This window comes from Schistocerca piceifrons, chromosome 8, assembly GCF_021461385.2.
Source record: "Schistocerca piceifrons isolate TAMUIC-IGC-003096 chromosome 8, iqSchPice1.1, whole genome shotgun sequence".
Taxonomy (NCBI): Eukaryota; Metazoa; Arthropoda; class Insecta; order Orthoptera; family Acrididae; genus Schistocerca; species Schistocerca piceifrons.
This window is the reverse complement of record NC_060145.1, coordinates 194,159,473-194,178,685: the sequence shown is the minus strand read 5'-3', so window position 1 is coordinate 194,178,685 and position 19,213 is coordinate 194,159,473. Positions and strand designations below refer to the sequence as shown.

Below are 19,213 nucleotides of genomic sequence, written 5' to 3'. Positions count from 1 at the left end.
TCGTTAAATATTTGAAACTGTCTATGCTTAATCAGGCTTTCTTAATGCATCAAAGTAGTTAAGTGCATGGAATTGCTATCATTCGCATGTGGTGTGGTTACTTTATTACAAGTACTATTATTGTTCCTTGGTGTCACATATTGCTCTGGTAATATCGGTTGATTACGAAAATTTGGTCTTCCTTGTGGTACATTAATATTCGCCGTCAGATTATCTGCCATCTTTTCCCTGTCAGTACCAGTGTTGTCGTTACCTCATACTGTCAGATTTTCAAAGTTTTGATTTTCAGAGCTCAGCACCCTGGCTACTTCTGTTCGGACTTGCTTTCGGGTTTCCGAGGGAATGTCCTCCTGTATTGTTTCCACAGCGGTAGCCAAGGCTTTGAATTGATTCTATAGTCTATCTACTTCAGTTTGAAGACTATTGACCTGAACTGGAATGTTTGTTAACGGTTCAATAGTGGTTTTTACTGCATCGATCTCCAGCTTGAAATGGGTAGTAATAGCATTATCACGATCGACCAACACTTGATTTATCCTACGGACAATTTCTTTATCTCTTTCCAGAAAAATATTGTTTATATTTTCCATAAATTTCTTTTCCTTTTCTTGGTCCCTGAGCTCCTGTTGCTGTTTTTCTATAAGCTTTACTTGTCTACGTTTTTCCTTTTCCTGCTGACGTTTTCTTTCACGCTCCTGCTCTTTAAGCTCGCGTTGTTTTTCACGCTCCTGATCTTTAAGCTCACGTTGTTTTTCACGCTCCTGCTCTTTAACAGTAAACTTTTCGAATAATGCTGTTAGCATGTTCTGTATGGACATAGCTTGAGCATTGGTAACTTCTGCCCCTTGCCCAGAAGAAATATTGTCATTAATTCCTAACTGGTTGAATGCAGGAGTGTCAGTTTGTTTTGGCAACTCCTCGGTTTTACTATCACTCGGGACATCAGTTTCTAAATTATCATTCATAATTAAATTTTCTAATAATTCGACAGAAATATGGGTAGATTGTTCTACCTGAGACTCTGATGTCATCTCTGCATCAGTATGCTCATTCGGTTTATTTTTCTTTTGTTTAACCATTCTATCACCAATATAACAAAACAAATATATAAATCACTGACAAGCACCAGTTGACACAAAATGATCTTATAACTAACACATATATACAAATATCACTCAAAAATATTATTCTCGCAGCCAGAATATCCAATTATTACTACTTATGGCTGGAGGTACCAATTTTAATTTATGATTGCAAACGCAGTTAATCTTGTTGGTGTGCTGCTGTAAATATTGTGAACATGCACATCTGTTCCTACCTGTATTGATTGATAGTTGTGGACTGCACTGCTTTGTGAAGTTACTCGTGTGTCTGGCACCAGTGCAGATACAGATTCGTACAGCGGTTCGGCAGGAAGAGGTCAATGCTCACGAAACAAATAAATAAACAATGATTAACAGTTTGTTTTGGTACCCCGTACCTGTAGTAGATCACAATTTCAATTATTAAAATCAATAAATGTACATTGGTGGCCCCACGTTGGGCGTCAGTGTGGCTTTCGCTGTGTTATTTAGTGGTTTGGTATTTATCTAATTTGTAAATGGAAATGATAATCTTATTTTATTACATTGAGTAATTAATAAATAAATTTTCTCCCGGCTAAAGATTTGGTCAACTTGCTAAAAAACTCCAAGTTAACGTCGTGTTAAAGTGTTGTCTGTAAGTTGTGTAAGTGTCACTAAATCACAGTTCATACAACAGATTCTATACAACTATTGATTAAGATGGAAGCAGTTATCTTCAGTAAAATGATCATTAAAACCACTGAATATCAGCCGCGCACAACACTGACGTATGTTACCTGAAACAATATTCTTCGCAACTCGTGCGTAGTTAATTTCGGCTCCATACACCAGCTGGAAAAGTTTGTTATAACGTTCGTGCTATGAGCACTGTTTTTTAAGAATCAATCTGATATGAATTATTTTCATTAAAATGAGTTCGAGACCACCGGTGCAAATTTATTTTTACACATTTGTATTACGTTCGGCATTTATGTCTGTAGAGTTTCGTAATTTGAATTTGCTGCTGAGTTAATTGTTAAGATGGCGGCAGACAATTGGTAGTGACTTTCTATTGTTAGACCACATAAGTAAGTATTTGAAATGATTATTAAATTCTATTAACTATGCTTTCATATTGTGCACTATTTAGACCTCATCAAGCAAACATTTGATTTGTTTCTAATGAAAACACAGAGAAAAACGCGATACAAATCGCTATCATCAATGGCTGCGCTCCTTGCAGCGGAAAGAAACAATTAACACAGATAATGCTTACTGAGAGAGGAATTACAGTTAAAAACAATTATTCAGTCATGTTTATAATAATAATGAACTCTATGTTCAAGTAATAATTAACAAATAATTACCATTTCTTAACAGACTTCAGTTCGGTAAGCGTCCGCAATCTACAAAAGCCAACCAACAAAAGATAAAAAAAAGGAAGGCAAACGCAGATCATAAAAGGAGTTTACAATTATCATTGTCTTTGTATGATACACATCGACATGTCCAACTACATCATAGAATATTATATAAAAAATTAATATTTATAAGTTTTCACTGTCCCCTCATACGTCGAATACATAATGTTTATAACTGATGGAGGCATAATTTCCTCTCGTCGGACTGTAGCCAAAAATTTATCACGTGGATGTTACACCTTCTCAAGTCTAATGATCAAGTTTACGTCGGCGATCAGTTTCTTTCTGTGTCCTTTGATGTTCTTGTCTATTATCACGAAGCCTAAGTCCCATCACAAATCAGTAATAACACGATTCAGTTTTCTGTCACATGCAACAAAATCTCGTTATTTGTCCAGACGGTAAATAAGGTCCTACCTTAGTCCGACTTCTGACATACTTCCAGTGTAACTCATAAAACTTTAAACTTGAGATCAGTGTTAAAACAATTTAGTAGCGCTTAACATGCGCACTACTCTTGCAGAATACAAGAGAGAAGTGAAGTTAACATCTCCATTGCCGACTTACATTGTAGTCACAGCGAATTTACAGCTCCTTGCGGCTACAACTCTCTTCTAGCATAAATGTTATCTTTGGTCGATTTATGGTCTGGGCTTTAACCTTCGTAAATAATAATTTTTGAATTTTTTCTTTAAAGTTTCTGTCATGAGTCGTATGGTATTCTTTAATTCACTCCTTTCTTTATGATATATACAGTATAACAGTCCTGTTAATCAAACTGAGAGGAGTGTAAATTCTGTTGTCAGTATCTGCCATCACTGTCAGGATTACTAATTTGGCTATTTCTTTTGCAGCAAAAAGGGTGATTATTATGGGTTCTATATTTGGGGTGTTACATAATCCATCAATTTTGCGTGAGCTTTGAGAGTAAAGTGATAGACTTAAACATCAAAGAGTGCCTTAAACGACGGCACTGCTACGAAGGGACTTCTAAAAGTAAGTAACATACAGAGGTTGCCCAACAATATTGAAAGACCGCGAGGGAAGCATGGTTGACAATAGATGGAGATGGTAGCCAAGCATTCAGTTTGCAGTGTTGTATTTGGCAACGAATGGCACCTTTGTAATGTTGTCAATACTTGTAAGTGTTTGTCTTTGTGAGGACAGTGTTCTGTGTATTTGTGACAGCATGTGGGGCTGAGTTAATTCTAACGTTGGCAACATGTTGGTGCTCGTATGGTGGGTGCTTCCGAAACCAAGGCAACCGAAGGGTTAGCTGTTTCAAGGCCCACCAGATCGAAGGTTCATACCGCACACAGGAATAGCAGGAAAACGACGTCCCCCAAGTCACAACACAGACGAAATGCGTGGTGAGTGATCGTGACGGACTGTCATTGAAGAGCCGGCCGTTGTGTTCAAGTGGTTCTAGGCGTTTCAATCTATAATCGCGCAACCGCTACGGTTGCAGGTTCGAATCCTGCTTCGGGCATGGATGCGTGTGATGTCCTTAGGTTAGTTAGGTTTAAGTAGTTCGAGGTTCTACGGGACTGATGACCTAAGATGTTAAGTTCCATAATGCTCAGAGCCATTTGAACCATTTAAATTTGTCATTGAAGAGAACTGTGACGGAAATTAAGACGACTGCGGCAAAGATCACTGCAGAACTGAATGTCTAACTCGAGAACGCTGTCAGCATCAAAACAACACTGTGCGAGCGTCATAAACAGGGAATTGCTCGACGAGTTAGACTAAGTGATGTGAGTGATCGACCGTAATGGCTCAGTGGTTAGCAAGGTGGGCTGGGATTCGGGGACACGATGGTTCAAACTCCTGTGCGACCATATTGATTTAGGTTTTCAGTGGTTTCCTTAAATCGTTTCAGGCAAATGCCGGGATGGCTCCTTTGAAAGGGCAAGGCCGATATTCTTTCCAGTCCTTCCGTAATCAGAGCCTGTGCTCCGTCTCCAATAACATTGTTGTCGACGGGACGTTAACTTCTGATGTCCTCATCCTCCATCCCCTCTAGTGATGCAAATGTCCGTAAGAGGCATACCTGGTACCGAAAGCCATAAAACCTTGCCGAAAATACAACGGAAGTGGGTAGTTTGGTAGGAAGACTGTTTCCACCTTCTGGCCAAATTTACGTACACAGAGTGAAACATGGAGGGGGTTTGGTGACAGTTTGGCCAACCATAACGTGATAAACAGTTTTTAACGTCTGGAGGAACAGTAAACAATAATTTTTAAATGAACACACCGCCAATTGACTGCATTGTTGCTTATTTAATTACGACCAGGTTTCGACCTTTTTTGTCATTTTCAAGTGATAGAGTTTATGTCATAGTGATTGAGTTTACATCACATCGTGATATTTCATGGGACTCACGGTCTACTGTGCAGGTAGTATTTCTGTCAAGGATTATGCCATCGTTTTGTTGATCAGGTGAGAACCCATGGTACAGTATTTGTTCCCCAGTGGCTATGCTTCGTTCTAAGAAGACAGGTCCGTTGCTCACACAGCTGATATCATCCAGGACTGGTTCTGTGAGAACAAGGATGAACAACCCTGTCCATCATAGCCACCAGATCACAGTATTAAGAAGCCTTTGCGGTCTACTTTGGAGACCTTCGGTGCGTGATTACTGCGCCCTTCTCTCATCGTTACCTGAACTTACATCTGTTCTGCTGGAAGAATGATATAAGTTTCGCTTGAAAATCGTTTAGAAGCTATGTTTATTGTTTCCACGATGACTGTGGGCTGTTTTCCTACACAGAACAAGGCATTGTAATGTATTCGGAAAGTAAGCAACGCTCGATCACGAAATGGAAAATAAAGTGAAAATCTGATGAAGCTTTGCAAGGATGAGTTGGGCACTCTGTCTAGTATGTCTGTCGATCGCATCATGTCGCTCTTTTAAGTTCTGAGCTCACAGTGAGAATGTAAAGATGGCTCGAAATTAGCGTCTCCAGCCACGTATGAGGGCTTGGCGAAAGCTTTCGCCTGAAGCTATGCAATACACATAGCATATCTGTCATGCGGTTCGTTCTACACGCCAGTTCTTGGCCGCACTCTGCAGGGGTAATGAAGATGTTCCTGCAGCGTTTTCGATGGGAAGTGTTTGATCACAAACAATACTGCCCGTAATTGGCTACCACTGAAGTTCATCTCTGTTCAAATGAACCGATGGCTGTGAAGACAATATTTTGACACAGACAGCGAACTGCAGTCTAGAGTAGAAAACTGTCGAAAAGCACTGGCGGCTGTCTTCTACAACGAGGGAATTGAAAAGTGGGCACAACGCTACAACAGATGTCTGAGCGGCGACTGTGTAGAGAAGTAGGTGGGAGGTGTAGCTAACAGTTGCAAATAAAATGGTTTTGATTTTCACTGTGGTTTCCATTTCGCGACCTATCGTTCCTTACTTTCCGAATAGCTCTCGTATTTGTAGCATTTTCATGCTTTTGTCCACTCCCTGTATGTCATCTTTCACTAAGACCACTGGGTTTTTTGCAAATCCAGTTCTGCTGTGGTACTGTCAGCAGGTGCGTAACAACGCGACAGTGGAAATGGCGCTGGAACTGGAAACATAAGTATGAAGTACGTGGGACAGTAAGGTTGTTGTGCGTGAAACATCTAAACGGTACATAGATTCACTGAGATACGGTGATATATGTACCAAATACAGTGCCGCGTCCAGACGTAGGTGTTGCTGACCGGGAAGAAAGGCCACGGACATCGAACACACACTACGTGATCCAGGCAAGGGAGGAACTGATTCTCAGCAATTAAACAATTTTCAACGGCGAAGACGTTCACATAGTTGGTCTCAAATAGTTGTATGGCCTAGGAGCAATTGAACGATTGATAGAATGTTCCGTCAGCTGTTTACAGAAACATAGTGACTGTGATGAAAATAGTGTCTTGTATTTGTGCCACATTCACTGTTACTGCATCCGCAACAGTTACTTGGACTTCCATAATAATCTGTAATTTACTTCTTGAAGTCCTATCATTTATTCAACGAAAGTGAGAGCATCTGCAGCACCTACTGAGTGGGACGAGTATGATATATGGACTGACAGTTAACTAAAGCGGTATAGTACTTTAGCGTCGCACACGAGCAGAAAAGAGGATGGCATCGAAGTTAGCATAAAATGTGAAGACCACGTAGTAAACTAAACGAAGTACTTGGGTTCCCTCGGCAGCAAAAATAACGTCGGACGAAACGAAATAAACAGGATATAAAAGGGAGACCAGAACTAGTAATGACAGAATTCCTGGCTGAAAAGGGTCTACATTTACAACCAATTATGCATATTACCGCACAAACAACTTGGTCAATGACTAAAGTTACAGTAAACAAGAAGACATAAACATAAAACACAAAATACAGTTTTATACTAAGTAATAAAATTATGCAATAAATTGCCCAGTATGATTAAGGAGGTTATTAAAACAAACTTCTTTAAAGAGGCCGTGAAAAGTACCTGTCAAGCAAAACATTGTATAAAGTGAGGGATTACTTAACGACAACATGCCGGAGACTGGTAATGAAGTGTTTATTCTTTATCCTGGCTTTTATACCGCATCTTAACTGGATCGGTTGGTTAATTTTTGTATTTGGCGATATTAGTGGTACAGGGTGGCCGGATGTCCTCCCCGCCTCCCATCACCCCCAACCGTCAACAGTCCTCCCGAGGTTGAAGATGTGTATCCCAACTGTCTGCGTCTAGTGTTATCCCTTGTGATAGTGTGTGAACGTCGTTTCCTAAATGTGTGCGAATCGTGTAACTGAGGCGGGACGAGGCCACCAGTCCTGTATTCCCCCATTTGGATGTGTAAAATGCCTAAAGACGACATTCCAGCTGGCCACCACAACGGCCATGGTCGTTGGTCCGCTGAGTGTACCTCAACCAGACAAGCCTCCTGTAACTCTAAAGGGATGTGCTACGGCGCTCGGTAATTCGGGTGGATTTTTCGTAGAAAAATGTAATGCAAGTAAAGAGTAGTAAGAGTAAAACATCCATCGATTCACATTCACCTGTTCACACTATGTTTATTTCCTTTATTTTTTCTTTCTCTTACTCTGGAGTAGCTTATTTCCAAGGCCTGCAAAACAGAAAACAAACTACAGCTTTCTGAGTTCAAAATCTCACTCATTACAGAGAGATTCTCACGAAGTTTCAAGCTAGCAAATGAAAAACAGGTATACAAATCGAACTTACAATTATCTATAAGGTCCTTATATAGGCTGAGCGTGTGTGAAGTATTACATTATGAACTAATAGTTACAGTATATTCAGTGAATGGTAGTGAGTACTGAATAAACAGTGTAGTACTATCCTTTTAAATAATTTAATAGCTTTTTTGTGAAGCAGCATTGTACACCGAGAGTAAACCGTTTGGGATAGTTTTATTTCAAACAGACTGGCATTGTATTCGGAAGGTTGAAGGCTCCATTCCTTATCCAGCCATCCTGACTCAGATTCTACATGGTCACTTCACACAAATGTCGGGATGGCTCACATTTAAAGGCTACGACCGCTTATTTCTCCCAGTCATCCACCATCTTAAACTGCAGTTGTTTGTAAACGTTTGTAATTATGATTTGCATTATTTTTGTTGACCTCAAATTGTAGTATCATGTTGTGTCCATTATCCTTGTTCAAGTGAGCAATGGATGATCAAAGCTACTACTACTACTACAATTACTTTTTCTATATCTATCACAACAACAAATGCTAGCAGTACTACGTAATAGTAGTAATAATTGCACTGCCATAGGGCTCAGTATTAGGAGAGCCGGCCGATGTGGCTGAGCGGTTCTAAGCGCTTCAGTCTGGAACCGCGCGACTGCTACAGTCGCAGGTTCGAATCCTGCCTCGGGCATGGATGTGTGTGATGTCCTTAGGTTAGTTAGGTTTAAGTAGTTCTAAGTTCTAGGGGACTGATGACCTCAGATGTTAAGTCCCATAGTGCTCAGAGCCAAATGAACCAGTCTGAGGAGGAAATATCACATAACATGTGCCTTGAGCGCTGCATTGTATGGAAGTGAGCCTAAGACAGTAAAAATACCGGAAAAGAAGAGAACCGACTTGTTTGAGATGTGGTATTATAGAAGGACGAACACATTTTAATGGACTGACACAATACGTGCAGATCCTATCTACAGAACAGGTGTGACACGGTGTTAATGGAAAACATTAACTACGAACAGAGAAGGATGATAGTATATGTGTTAAGACCTAAGCTCATAACACACATGGAAGTAGACGGGCTCACGGAGGGCACTATGTGTACGGCAAGGCAGAAATTGGAGTGAGCACAGCAAATAACTGAAGCCAGTGGGTATGGGTATTAGTCTGAGAGGTTAGGGGGTGGCATGGGGGGGATCTTGGCCGGACCCAGTAAGAAGGCCAATGACGATACATCAAAACGAATTACAGTATTCAGTGAAGAGAAAGCATTGCAAGAAGAACAACCTACGTAACACGTATGACTAGTGCGTTATTTCGAGATTTGACCGGGAAGGCCGCTGGTACCAGGAACGTTAATGTATCAGAATAAAACTGCCAGTGAATATTTGTTAACTTACCTGCCAAATGTCAAAGGTCAGTATTTCCTACAACTGCCAGTCGAATGTGATTTTTAAAGAATATCACTAAATAGATCTTTCTCTTGCAGTTCTTACGTAACTATAGACACTATAACCTCTGGATTAAGCTGTCTCTTTGACTTGAAATGCATATAAATATTTCCCTTATTCTGCCTTTTGTGGCATTTTGGAACTGTTTTGTAGATGTCTTTTCTGAAGCTATGTCGTTTTATTACTGAATTATTATACATAATTGTTTCGTGGCTATGCATTATTGATTGTACACAGTAAAAAGGTCGAAGGAAGTACCTTCGCATCGAAAAGGCTTAAGCGTGAATGTAAAAGGTGGAAAGGCGTGATTCGGCCTTAGAAATCTTTGTCCGAAAGATAATCTGTGGCCAGCTTACAGTGAGTCAAAATCTCCAGTATTCCAGTATTTTGAGACAAGATATCCAGGAAAGTCGGACCAATATCCGGTGGATGTGAATTACTGTTGGCTGTTATAACACAGACTTTATTAGATGTCCGCGGTAGCGTTTTCGCTTCCCGAACACGGGTTCCCGGGTTCGATTCCCGGCGGGGTCAGGGATTTTCACCTGCTTCGAGATGACTGGGTGTTGTTGTGCTGTCTTCATCATCATCGTTCATCCCTATTACGGTCGGAGGAAGGCAATGGCGAACCACCTCCGCTAGGACCTTGCCTAGTACAGCGGTGCGGGTCTCCCGCATCGTCCCCCTCGCTCTGTCAAGAAATATGGAACTTAGTCATCATTATTAGATTACTCTAAAATTTGCAGTTCCAACGCCAAGGAAACATTGTGTAGAGTAGCCCAACTTCAAGAACGATGACTGTTTTACACTGCATCGCTCCGTTGCCACAAAAGATAAGCCTGCTCAACTACACAAAGTAGTAATTAGATTCGAAATACTGGCATGGCCTAAGTTTTCTTTCTTTTTTTTTTAGTTCGCAGCCATTCTTTTGTGTGAAGTGTTCCAACTGATAAAGTTCATAAGCCAATGCATGGTAAAAAAGTAAGTGATTAATGTTCCGTATTTGTGGTGATAATTTCCATTTATTATTATATTAATTCCATAATACTTTAAATTTCCTTGTAAATCAGTAGTAACAAAATCGGTACTAGAGTATAGCAGTTCAGAAGCGTACAGCAATGGTGTTTTGCTATATCTGTCTCTTTTCAGTGTATGTGTTCTGATTGTGTAACGCTGATAGTTAAAAAGTGTGTCAGAAGCGTTTCAGGGTTACGTTAGTTTTTAGCGCATGTAATAGTAATTACATAGAAATTCGTGTAGAGCTCAATAATTCTGAAATTTTTGTGCACTTGAAAATATTATTCACCATGTCTTACTTAAACAGAAGAGTATCTGTTAGAAAACGATAACTTTGTCTCTGAGAAAGGTAAAGGCACAAGAGATAGTTCTGACGTTGCGAATAGTAATGAATGTGAGACTGAAGAAAAACAGAGGCAATTCTTTCGATTTGTCGAACAGGAAAAAGCATTCAGCTTTGTAAGATGCTACAAGATGTTCAAAATTCGGAGTAAAATAGGTGTAAGCTGTAGGCAAAGATGGGTACTATATAACGTGTACAAGAACCATGAGGCAAAGAGCAGACTGGAAAACCTGGAATGAAGTGTTCGTATTAAATGTTATGTAAGACAGGGATATGGCCTCTCAGCCCTAATGTTGAATGTATCCATCGAAGACGCAATGACGGAAATATAAGAAAGGTCGAGGAATGGGATTAAAATACAAGATGAAAGGATATCAGTGTTGAGATTGCTATGCTTAGTAAGAGAGGAGAAGAATTACAGGATGTGTTGAAGTGAATGAACAGTGTAATGAGTACAGAATATGGATTAGGAGTAAAGAGAAGAAAGTCGAAAGTAATGAGATGTAGTAGAAATAAGAACACCGAGAAAACTAACATCAGACTTGGGGATCACAAAGTAGACCAAGTTAAGGAATTCTGCCACATAGGCTGCAAACTAACACATGGGGAACACACCAAAATTAGACTCGCACTGGAAAAGAAACGCATTTGTGGCCAGGAGACGTCTACTGGGAGCAACCATACATTCGGAGACATGGACTGTGGGAAAACCGGAGAAGAAGAGAACCGAAGCCTTCGAGATGTGGTGCTACAGAATAATGTTGAAAATTGGGTGGACTAATAACGTAAGGAAAGAGGAGGTTCTACACAGAAATGACGAGGAATGGAACGTATGATATTCACTGACAAGAAGAAGAGATAAGATTTTAGGACATCTGCTAGGACATCAGAGAATAACTTCCATGGTACTAGAGGGAGCCGCGCGGGATTAGCCGAGCGGTGTAAGGTGCTGCGGTAATGGACTGTGCGGCTGGTCCCGGCAGAGGTTCGAGTCCTCCCTCGGGCATGGGTGTGTGTGGTTTGTCCTTAGGATTATTTAGGTTAAGTAGTGTGTAAGCTTAGGGACTGATGACCTTAGCAGTTAAGTCACGTAAGATTTCACACACATTTTTTTTTTAACTAGAGGGAGCTGCAGATGGTAAAAACTGTAAAGGAAGACAGAAAATGGAATACATCCAGCTAATAATTCCTCCTCTGATATGAAAAGGAAGGTGCAGGACAAGAATTCGTGGCAAGCGGCATCAAACCAGTCAGAAGGCTGATGAGAAAAAGAAAAAAGCAACTGAACCTGGATCCTCATGTGCAACATATGTAGCCACTAAACTTAATGAGAAGGTAGCTGTCATCGTGAGTAATCTTTTTTAATATGCACTAGGCTGTCCGATTTACCAAACAGATTCCTAATTGAAGTGAATTTGAATACCGCAGTTAAGTTTACTTTGTTTTCTGTGTGCTGAAATGAAGTTACTTTCGCCTAATTGGATGGTGACCCTATTCATTAGCGTGACCGCTGCTTTTACTCTTCAAATAACATACCGTTGGTTGGATTCCCGCCAGAATATCTGTTGCATCCTTTCACTACGTGTCCCTTCAGCTGACAAATTATAATCTGATTACTCTCCGATCACACACGATCACAGTCAATCTAAAATCCAGTCAAAAAGGTAACATTACAGGTGGGATCAGCAATTGTAGCAAACCGCTAGAGTAATACACAGTCCTCTTACGAACTAAACCAGAAACGCTTCGGGAAAATATCAATGTGAAAACTGAGCTTATACGTTCCCACAAAAAGGATACCAAACCAGTGAAACGAAGTGATGAAGATATACTTCACATTACTCAGGAAGCAAGTCGGATTAGGCAGGGCTGTGTTAACATGATCAGTCACGATTACAGTTCCACAAATATTTTGTCCCTTGATAGCAGTTACAAATAGCCGTTCCGAATGAAGTTACGCAAATAATGATTCTTGGGTCGTTATGTCTGCAAGTGCTGCGGGTCATCTTCGTCTTGTCTACGACACAAGGCAGTGATTTCATGGGGTATCACTTCGTCAAGAAAAAATTGTCCAGTTTCACGGATCTGTAGATTTGTCGCTACGCTTTTATCCTAAAGTAATGTTCATCTACATTGATACTCTGCAGATCACGCTTAAATGCCTGACAGGGGGTTCATCGAACCACCTTCACAACAATTCTCTATTATTCCACTCTGGAGCAGCGCGCAGAAAGAACGAAACCTTATCTTTCAGTGCGAGCTCTGATTTATTTTATTATGATGGTCGTTGCTTCCTATGTAGGCTGGCGTCAAGAAAATATTTTCGTATTAAGAGGGGATAGTTGTAGATTGAAATTTCGTGAGAATATTTCACCGCAAGGAAAAACGCCTTTGTTTTAATGGTGTCCATCCCAAAACCTGTATCATATCGGTGACACTCTACCCTGTTTCGCGGTAATACAAATATACTTAATTTTGATCATACCACAATTCAAGCTCGACCCTGAATAATTGTGTAAAACCATCAAAGCAAGACGCATTAACGGCTTAACTTATCATAACTATTTACATAGAATGATGTAAACTTATTTCTATTTCATTTGTTAAAAGAACCGTGCTGCTACAGAAATAAGACCACTAACAGAAACACGCTGTTCGATTGCTTTCCTATTAGTATTACTTTTATGTTTCTCCACGATATACTACGTTAAGAAATTCATTCAGTATTAATTTAAACGTTCTCTCAACAGTGGAAAAACTGCACAGTCCTGCAATAATACTACGCTTCACTGCAGTACTATCTGTACTGAATGAAAGGAGTTCATTAAATTCGGAATGCTCTATTTATTCAGAAATACTTTAATAAACACGAGAGTCTAAATAAATGCATTTGATTATATGAAATGGAATAATTGTACTCCGCAAAACTAATGACGCGGCTTTAATAGGTGAATATCTGCAGCAGTTTGGTCGTACTGCGAACTTTTACAGTGAATAGTTTCCCAATTATCAAAGCTGAAGTCCAATTTCCAACGAAAAGCACAAAATTCTCTGCCATCTGCTTTGCGTTTACAGTTTGTAGTGATTTTTCCAAGCGATGTTTGATTGTTTTCTGACCAATGATTAAGTACTCATTATCTAGGCTCAATTTCAGCAATGACATAACTTTACGATAAAAGCAAATACCTGTGTGTCTCTCAGGTTTGGTCTACCATAGACATTTACAGAATGTGGCCAAGGACATTCTTTTTGTCAGGCATTTGCTTTCTGATCCTCCCATTCTTTTTGTAAGTGGTCTGAGTACATAAATATATGCCTTCTTAAAGCATTCATGAAATATGCATCACTCTAATAGAAAATTTTGAGCAAAGGAATAATTTATAGCACAGTCCGATCACGGTTTCATAAACGTATTCAAGGGTAGGAGATGATGACAATGTTCATTCGGAAGAAATGAGGGCATCAATGAATTCTTATGAATACTGCACTTCGTTCTGAAACTATTTTAAGTCTTGTGTTGTTGCTTACGTTGAACAGAATCAGCAAAACGATTTATAGTCCACAGAACAGAGATTAATGAGAAGGCTTTGTAACACCGAAAATGCAGGATGCATGGCACCTGCTACCGATATATAACCTTTTTTTGAATTGTATGCAAATATTTGTAATTTAAATGCTTTCTTTTAATAAGTAAGGACATTGCTTCACTGTATGTACACATTTAGGTATAAGTATGTTGACGTTTCATTATATTTAAACGTGTTTTACTGTGAAACTTAGAAGCTCTGGGAAAAAGCCTATGGAATTGTTATTTGTATCGACTAACAACGATAAAGCAGTGCTTGTGCGTTGTTACATTTTTTCGTAGTTGTTGCTGTTGTACAGAGCGCGCGGAGTGAGCGGGAGACGGGTTCCAGCGCTTGTGGTGTGCGGAAGTTTTGTGTTAAACGCTCTCGCAGTAGAGAATACCATTTTCGGCGGCTTCATGTACGCGCGTCGGACAGATGTCCAGAGCAGGAGTACGGACAGTGGACGGGTGGAAGAGGCTGTATTAATTACGATTGCCCGTTCGTATAATTAGCCGTGGCTCCACAATATGCTACCGTCTTCAACAACAGCAGCAGTTCCAGCAACACAGTTTCGTCTTTGGCTCCAAGTTCGTCGTACGCACAGCACTGAAGTTAGACTGTTCATTGGCAGAAAGTATTAATGGCTAACCCAGCACCACAACTGAATGTGATTTAATTGATAAGATATATTTCAATAATAATCAGTTAAACTGAGGACGATTGTGTCCTCATTGCTCCCAGACATTGTTACCAAGCAGGATAATATGCTAACTGTGTCATAAGAATCAAACTGAATAGTTATAGCCAGTTTATTAATGAATACATTCTCTTTTAATAATTTTAGCCTTAGTCTACTTTCAATTAACTGTCCTACAACAGAGGCTTCAGTATATAACTAAAGTAAAGCAATTTCATTTTTCAAGTTTGAGAATCAATCATCGGAAAAAATCCAAATCTAAAGAAATGCACAAATTAAGAGTGTGGAAGTTTTATTTGTTTTACATAAAGCTTGGATCACATGTCTGTTCGGTGTGGTACGTATTCTAGTATTTAATTCTGTTCAAGTCAGTAAAAAAAAAAAAAAAGGCTCAGTTGTTCAGACAATAATATGAAATCCAATTTACAAAATAAGTATGGCAAAGTAAAATGTGCTGGCTTTTTTTCTAAATTTCTTTGATGACGTTATGCTGAGGTCATTGAAAGTCATTGTTCACGTAACGACGATCAGTACTAACATACAATGTAATTGCATTTTTTCAAATCATCACTCGATTGCTATTTTCAAAATTTAATGCCAAACATAACGTAAGAGTGACTTCTCAGTTTTCATATCATTACTTAAGATTAGTATCAAAAATCGTGACAACCTTCAGTTGCCACGTCAGTGTTTAATAATGCATGTTTTTCTTTCCCATCATCTTGTACAGGATTTTGGATGTAAATTTCCGTAGTGGGCTGGCGACCGTTAATTATATCCTTTTCGTTCATTAGCGTAACTTTTGGATTCATGATCAGTGGTATCCCTTTTCTGTACAGTGTTGTCCGTGAGTGAATTCACTCAGTAGCTTTCATTTTACAAATTATAGCGCTGTTCGGTTTAATTACTTTTTAATTTTGGTAGACTTTTCTTCAGAAGGGTCGGTTGTACACTTTCCTCCTACTTATCGGTATCACTTCTTCGGGAAAGATAGCCTTATCCAATGAGAAAAATCCATTAGACATATACGCGATCCACGGTCATATTTTATATCGCAAGCAGGATAGGCCGATTAGTAAGTGGGAGGTTACAGCTACACTGCGTTAACACATTGAAATCAGTGGAACGCTGAATTCGACGGATTATATATTTACCAAAAGTAGCAGCTACGGTGAAGTATATTGTGTATCGTGCAATTAATCTCAGTTTAGCCCAGTAGCTGTTGTATAGATGAGCTGAAGACACTTTTGTTTTAGAAATAAGTTCCGCTACCCATATGCGCTACGTGGACTTTTCACGAGAAAAGTACACACTTCCCCACTGTAGATATCTTTGTCTCCTCTGTTGTTCTGTTTTACTCATGCTACTTTTAAAAAAACATGTCAGACTAGCTCAGCAGTCATCCATAAATAAACTGATATGAAAATGCTCTGCTTGCTTACGTATGTTACCACCACGAAATAGGTCGGGCTCTTTCTGCAAATTACCAACTATTAAAGAGCACTGACAGCGAGGTATTTCTTGATACCCAAGAAGCAAAACGTCCACGCTATTGTCTTCTTTCCATAATGTTTGGAGTGTATAGCAGGAAACATTAATTCTAGGTGGTATACAACATATGAGTCATGCATAACAAACTCATACATGGAGAAGGACATAGTAATTCAAATTCCAAAGCAGTCAGGTGCTCATAGCTGTGAATATTACAGAGCCATTAATTTTAAAAACTATGAATGCTAAGTAAAGGCATTAATTATTTACGTAAGAACGGAAAAATTCACGGAACTGACCTCAAGGAAAATCAGTTTGGGTTCTAAAGACATAAAAGAACTGGAAGGCGTTACTGATTCTACGACTAACCAAAGAAGACACACTGGAGGAAGAGAATGATTTTCACGAAGTTCACTTGAACATACTCTTTGAAATTCTGAAAGTTACGGGGATTTAATATAGGGAGTGCCTGTTTATCCCAACTTGTACAGATAGCAGTTATTCGAGTTGAAGAACATGAAAAGAAATTGCCAGTTGAGAAGGGAGTACGAAAGTGCTGTGACCTATACTGCAAGTTATTTAATATGTATATTGAGCAAGCAGAGAATGGAAAGAAGAGCAAATCTGGAAAGGGAATCAAATGTCAGGGAATGCCAGCATATTATCGTTAAGCGTGGAGTAAAGTATTTCCATCTTTTGAATCTCGATGTGTATTGTAGTGTGGCGCGTGATACGTGTGTCATCGACCATCATGAGTCCCTTAGCCTCCTGACCAGGCTCGTGCATCTCTTTAATAACCTACACGACCCCGGAGGGCCTCGTACTTTCAGCAATACATGCTCCAACCGAACAATACAGAATTTTGTCAAAATCTTTTGAGGAATAACTAGCAGACCTGAGAGTGGGTATGTGGCATTACGCCTCTGGATACTTGACGTCACCCTTATTCAAACCACCTAGAACGTCTTAGAGACACATGAAGATACCTGTGATTTGTGTGTTAACAATTGAGAGATCATGGATTTGGATGACTGTCCAACTTTTTCACAGCCAAAGAAACAATGTTAAAATGACTTTCCGTCGTCATCTCGGAAAAAAAATTGTCTACGTATTATTTAGTGGGCGTCAGAGATAAAGTTTCACGTAAATGTGTTGCTGCTGGAAAATTGATTTCTGCATCACTCTCCTTAGGAAATACTTAATGAAAGCATTTATTTGTTAATAATATGAAAAAAATAATGCCATAATATGGTATACTAACCTGTTCAGTTGTGTATAATCCAGAAGAATGGAGAAAAAAGAAGCGAAAAATGTTGTATAAACAGAGAAGAGTAGACAAGATACGAGAGTTGGGACTTTAATAGTGGTAAATATTTATTTACAACTTATACACATGTTTCAAAGTTTTCCTGTCCTTGAGAGTAGTCACCAGCATTTGGTATAGCCGCTTACTAGCAATGTGGAAGACGTAGGACACATTTAGCAGCCCCGGAAGTGTTGGTACATCGAGTGGAGCCGTCTACTGCCTGACGAATCTCTGTAACAGTTCTGAAACGAGTGCCATAAAGTGGTTCCTTCATCTTAGGAATCAGTCCCCACCGATCGAACAACTCAGTCGCAAGTTGTGCCACACGAAACCGGGCATTGTCCTACAAAATGATGGGCGCCTCCAGCAGAAAATGTCGCCGCTTCTTTCTCTAAGCTGTTCATTTCTGAAATATAGACTGCAATCCACCACAGTCCCACTACTTAAGCCCTTGTGATTTCAACTTGATTCCTAAGATGAAGGAAGCACTTCCTGGCATTCATTTCAGAACTGGTACAGAGATTCGGAAAATAGACTCCTCCTCTCGGACTATCAACGCAACTGGTGTTGCTAAAGCTATCCTACGAGTTCCATATCACTGACAACTGGTTATACACGATTCTAGTGAAAGTATAGCTTTGAAACATTTATCTATTTTGTGTAAGTTGCAATGAAACATTTGCCACTATTAAAGTTCGAACCCTCGTATATTGTCACTTGTTGAGACTACAATGCACGAATAGAAGCTACACAGTGTAACAGGTTAGACTAGAGATGTTTGTTTTGTTGTAGGACCAAAAACAACTAGGGTCCTACGCGTCCACTTCAGAACTGCAGAACACGAAGACGAAGAGAGATGTTAATTACGATTACACGTTAATCGACGAAGGAGAAGACAGATAAACACAGGGACGTGGACAAAGGCCTATAAATTACGCTATAGAGAAACGGAGGTCGTGAACTAAAAATTAAGTGGCCGTTGCGACATTGCTACGACGGATAAAAAGTAAAACGCAGTTGACAGCCCGCGCGTCGTTCGCTAAAACGGCCGATAACTCGTACGGCAAACCCAAGGGAGAACGTAAATGGTTAGAAAGGGGCATTCCGCCAAGAAATGGCGGACTGTCAAAGGTTGAGCGCAATGAGTATAAGGTGGTGGGGGAGCACCACTTAACAAATGAACATGGCTAAAAGGACAGTGCCCGATACGTAATTTAACTCAATTGATCTCCTCACGGTGAGAGGGGCGAGGGGAGATCGTCCAAGCCACTGGGAGACACTTAATAACCCAGACCTTGTTCCCATGAATGGAGTGACTCCAATTGCTGACGGACGGCAACACACAGGTCATTGCTGAGAATGTAAGAACTAGCGGGCTGAAGTACGAGGACTGCAGCCTTGGCAGCAGCGTCAGCAGCCTCGTTTACTGTCAGTCCGACGTGACCAGGAACCCACATAAACATCACAGACTTCATCAAGAGTGAGCAAGTGACAGCTTTTCTGGACCCTTTGCGCTAAGGGATAGACGGTGAACAACACAAAGAGGCTTTGAAGGGCACAGAGTCGGAGCAGATGACGCAATTGAAAAGCCTGTGTCGCCAGATTTACTGACTGGCCTGGTACGGGGCAAAGAGGTCTACGATAAATATTGAGCAGTG

The 19,213-nt window shown here is 40.0% G+C and overlaps 1 protein-coding gene across 1 annotated transcript; it reads right to left on the bottom strand.

Annotated features, from left to right (window-relative positions):
• Positions 1–392: 392 nt before the first annotated feature.
• Positions 393–965, bottom strand: LOC124712175 (DNA ligase 1-like). The gene has a single exon (XM_047242469.1). The coding sequence runs from the start codon at positions 963–965 to the stop codon at positions 393–395; it is 573 nt and encodes a 190-aa protein (XP_047098425.1).
• Positions 966–19,213: the final 18,248 nt, after the last annotated feature.